Source organism: Medicago truncatula, chromosome 3, assembly GCF_003473485.1.
Source record: "Medicago truncatula cultivar Jemalong A17 chromosome 3, MtrunA17r5.0-ANR, whole genome shotgun sequence".
NCBI lineage: Eukaryota > Viridiplantae > Streptophyta > Magnoliopsida > Fabales > Fabaceae > Medicago > Medicago truncatula.
In genome coordinates, this window is record NC_053044.1 from 53,794,722 (window position 1) to 53,799,448 (window position 4,727).

A 4,727-nucleotide genomic window follows, 5' to 3' on the forward strand; every position below is an offset into this window, starting at 1 on the left:
TAGTTAGTGGATTATCACACTGTGGGATGTGCACAACATTAGTTTTCCTAATAGAGCTTATCATCTAATTGTATTTACCCCACACTTTTATATATAGTAGAGGTGTTTTGGGGAATTAAGGAGAAGAAAACTATCTTCTACTCCTCCCATTATGACCACAAAAAGGATCACAGGACCATTAAGATAAGGCCAATTCGGAGTTAACATTATATATATACACACACCCGCGCACGTACACACATACAATATATTAGAGACGACTATATTCGCCTCTCTACACTGGAAAATGGCTAAACCTACCAATTCTATCAGTAACATAAGCAAATCTTGACCATTCATTATAGATCAAAGACCTAGCACAAGAGAGAAATAAGTTGTTCAACACATTCTTACTTGATCGTTGAAACGTTTACATATGCATCATCCTCCCTCAAGAGAGAAATAAGTTGTTGTCTGAGGTGCCTCAACAACCACCACAAGGTTGTTGAAGTTAAAGTCCTAAAGAAATCAATTTGCATACATTAACGGTGTAAAATATTGACTTGTGTTACTTGAACATCCATACATGTGACAACCAAAATTTTACAAAGGAAATGAGATAGTGGCACAAAAGTAATAGAGAGAAAAAGTAAAAAGATAATGCGAGTATGAGAGAGAAAGTTATAAAAAATAGTTGTTCAAATGTCATTTTTCTAAAATATTTTAACACGCCATGATGTCAATATTTTAAACCACCTCTATAAATATAGATTTTTTAATATTTGGTTGATACATGTGTGAGATAGTTTTGCAGCGTATGTAATATAATGTTCATTAGTTATTGTGTTCATATAATACTTGATTATAAAGCTATGTGTGGGGAGTGACGGTCCATACTCCTCAGTTAGGGCGTTCCCATCAGTCGGTGTCACGTTTATTATGATGACAACAACCCACGGCTCTTTCCATACTGCATATTAATTCATCTCATCAATCAAAATCTCCTCCTTCAAGTAAAGTAAGCCATCAATTCAAATGTGACTAATATGAACGAACCAAAGATAATTCATATGGACTAGTATAAATCTAATCTTGGATCAAAACTACCCCACATATTCATTCATATTCACATATATACTTGCGGCTACAAAGCAAACAATCACCATTTGCCAAAAAAGAATAAATAAAAAAATCATGGAATTCCAAAAAGTCTATCTGGATGGTTCATCATCCAAAGACAAATGATTAACACTTTTGTGTTGGCTATCTATGAAATTATTGAACCCTCCAGCCGGAAATTCTTCTCCACCAGCCGGAAATCAAGACAAAACAACCTCAAGCCACTGTCTCTTTGTTCAATTACTTACGTCACTGTATGTAACTCTTTTCTTTCCCTTTATTTTTATAGTACTGTCTCTCTATACTTCACTAAAATCCAACCTAACACCAAATATTATACTTTTTGCCACCTTCTAAACCTTAGTCTTCATTTCACTTTTCCCTCCATATATTCCGTGTCGTTGCATACAAACATCACTTTCACTTTTCCCTTTACATACAGTTCCATTCAACTCTGAAAAAAATACTTAGAAAATGGCGATTTTGGAAAGTGAAAAAGAACACAACAAGGTGCATGAAGAACTTATTCCAGGTTTACCAAACGAAATAGCAGAGATTTGTCTTCTTCATGTTCCTTACCCATATCAACCTTTAGTACGCTCTGTTTCTTCTTCATGGAACAGAGCAATAACAAACCCCCCTTCTTTTCTACTCTCCAAGAAAACAAAAACACTTTCGCATCCACATCTTTTTGTTTTAGCTGTCAATACAGTAACCTCCAAAATCCAATGGCAATCTCTAGATCCTTCTTCTAACCGTTGGTTTATGCTTCCTTCCATGCCTCTCGTTTGTCCAACCGCCTTCGCCTCCGCTTCGTTGCCACATAACGGAAAGATATTCTTCATCGGAGGTAAATCCAGTTCAACACTCGTTTACCGCACTGCCGTTAACAAATGGTCGACGGTGCCGGAAATGATCACCGGGAAATCATTCTCCGCGGCGGAGGAAGTTAAAGGAAAAATCGTGACCGTTGGTGAGAGCGGGACGGGAATCTACGACCCGGAAAGTGACACGTGGAAGAGAGGTGCGCAATTTACGGGGGAGTTAAGGAGGTATGAGACGGTTGTTAATGGAGGGAAGATGTACTTAACGGAAGGGTGGTGGTGGCCTTTTGCGGTTAGGCCGAGAGGTTGGGTATACGAATTAGAGAGTGACACGTGGAGTAAGATGAGAGAAGGAATGAAAGACGGTTGGACAGGGGTAAGTGTTACGGTGTGTGGGAGGGTGTTAATGATACCGGAAGTTGATTTACCGGTGAAGGTTTACGATGAAATGACTGACACGTGGCGGTGTGTGGGTGGTGAGAGGTTACCTAGAAATGGAATGAAGAAACCGTTTATTGCAAAGGGTTTGGAGGATCAAATCTATGTGGTGTGGCATGGTTTGAAAGTGGTTATTGGTAATGTTGTTGTTGTTGATGATGATCATGTGAAGGTGACGTGGCAGGTTTTGGAGGGACCAGCAGAAGCATTTGGAGAATTATCACCTTCTAGTTGCCAAGTGGTGTATGCTTGAACAGCGCAGCTACAACAGTAACTGCTGGCCAGGCCAGGGTGGACATGTTTTTGTTTGTTGAGGAGTGCTATAGACACTCTCTTTCTAACATTTATTCTCTTATTGGGTGAAGTTCATATGGGTATCACACATTAGAAATGATCCCACATAAAATGGTGAGACTCATATGAGTTTCATTCAATAGAAGAGTGAGTGTTAGAGAGAGTGCTAGAAAGAAAGTGTTCCTAGCATTTCTTGTTTGTTTGTTGAATACTAGTATTTAATATTAACAACTCTTTCAATAGTTCCAACATGTCTCCCAATGGTTCAGTTTGGTTTTAGATTTGGTGTTTTTAAATTTTAATATGAGTAAGGGTTAATGGAATTGAGACTTGTTAGTTGAAAATGGATTCTGATTTGCGGGCTGGCTTGTCTGATAGTACAGACAATATGTGTTATGTAGCAGGATTAAGACATGAGTGTGCGTGCGTTATTCCTCAGGCCAATGCATCATGCATCTTTCTCACTGGATTTCAAATTATGGCTTCAACCTTGTGCGATCGTGGAATGCATGTTCTCAAATCTCAACTGTTCTAATCTGTGTGTTTTCGGTTTTGCCTTTGCATAAATTAATTTTGTAAAATTGATTTTTGGATGAATGGGAATTGAAAGTAAAATAATTTATATTTAGATGTGTTTATGTTAATGTGGATATAGCAATAAATTTAAGATTAAAATATATTGTACAAGTTGAATAAAAAGATCAACTGTACAAGTTAAAACCTATAAATTATAACTTCAAGTATTAGTAAAATCGGTGTATGTTTGAGTTATATATACCTTCAACTTCTGAAGTATGACTTTGACTTAGCTCACAATAAAGGAAGGACTCTCGACGTGGAGCTCGAAAGAGGGGACCGTTAGGGAGTCAATAAACTAAAGGGACGAGGGTTTTTGAGGTAAATTATATGGTTTGGAATACCTTTAAAACACCTTGAGTATGAAATCATTGACTCTCTTAGTCACGAGTAAAGATTTGGGAAAAATGTAGAATCATGTTTGAGGACCAATCCTTTAATTACTTTTGAAATCTTTGTGTAAAGTTAGTCTCTTGATTAGTGGAACGAAAAAGTGCTCTCCGGTAGATTAAGTCATTATTGGATCGAACTAGGTAAGCAATATTGTGTGTTTTTTCTCTCCCTTCTCGTTCATCCTTCTTATTGTTGTTTTATTTAGTTCGTGATTATTATTGTGTTTCTTTTTTGGTTTGGTTGCTATTGATTTGCTCCACACATTAAATTATTAGTGTGTCTCTATTAAAACTCGCAACAATTTGATTTGCAATGACAATAATTGATTTTGAGTGATCTAATTCTGACAAAAAATGAGTTGCAAGTAAAATGGTTTGTGTTTGAATTATATGTCGAATTGAGTTTAACTGTAAATTTGTTTGTAAAAATCTAATCTTGAATTAAAAGCTACAAATTCTAACTTTGAATCAATTCTTGAGACAAAATTAATTCTACTAAAAAACAACCAAACATGTCAGAATTAATTCTACATATCCGAAATCAATTTTGGCCTCTCCAAAAATGGAACCAAACAAAATCAATTCTCATTTTTATGAGAATTATAGAAGTCAAAAGCTACCAAATTTGCTTTTAGTGGAATCAAGTCTACATGCAAAACCAATTCTCATTTAAATCCTGAAAATATGAAGAAAAAAAATTAATTCTACAAAATCATCCAAACATGATAAAATCGATTCAACAACCTTAGAAACAATTTTGATCCCTCCAAAATTTAAATCAAATATTTAATTTAAGGCAAGAGAGAAATTGATTTGCTTCTTAGGTGAATAATCTTACTGAATATACCAATTCATTGTTTTTATTTACAACAATATGTATGTTTTATTTCATATGCTCCCTCTGTCCCTGCTTATAAAAACATATTAAAAAAAAAAAGTTGTCTTCCTAATATAAATATAAGACCCTTTAAAGATTTTTAGATAAAAAAAAAATTTCTTCAAATTTACCTTTTATTAACACTATCAAATTATCTTAAAATATGAAAAGTTAAAATTGAATATATTTATTCATAAAAGGTTATTTAGTAACAATCACAACAAATTT

At 35.0% G+C, this 4,727-nt stretch overlaps 1 protein-coding gene across 1 annotated transcript; it reads left to right on the plus strand.

The window, feature by feature from the left end:
* The first annotated feature begins 1,142 nt into the window (after positions 1 to 1,142).
* LOC11433037 (F-box protein AFR) lies at positions 1,143 to 2,935 on the plus strand. Its single transcript, XM_039831991.1, has 2 exons — positions 1,143 to 2,663; positions 2,848 to 2,935. The coding sequence occupies exon 1, from the start codon at positions 1,573 to 1,575 to the stop codon at positions 2,611 to 2,613; it is 1,041 nt and encodes a 346-aa protein (XP_039687925.1). The 5' UTR covers positions 1,143 to 1,572; the 3' UTR covers positions 2,614 to 2,663; positions 2,848 to 2,935.
* Positions 2,936 to 4,727: the final 1,792 nt, after the last annotated feature.

Coding starts and splice junctions, on each gene's coding strand:
- LOC11433037 (XM_039831991.1), top strand. CDS start 1,573: ATGGCGATTTTGGAAAGTGAAAAAGAACACAACAAGGTGCATGAAGAA.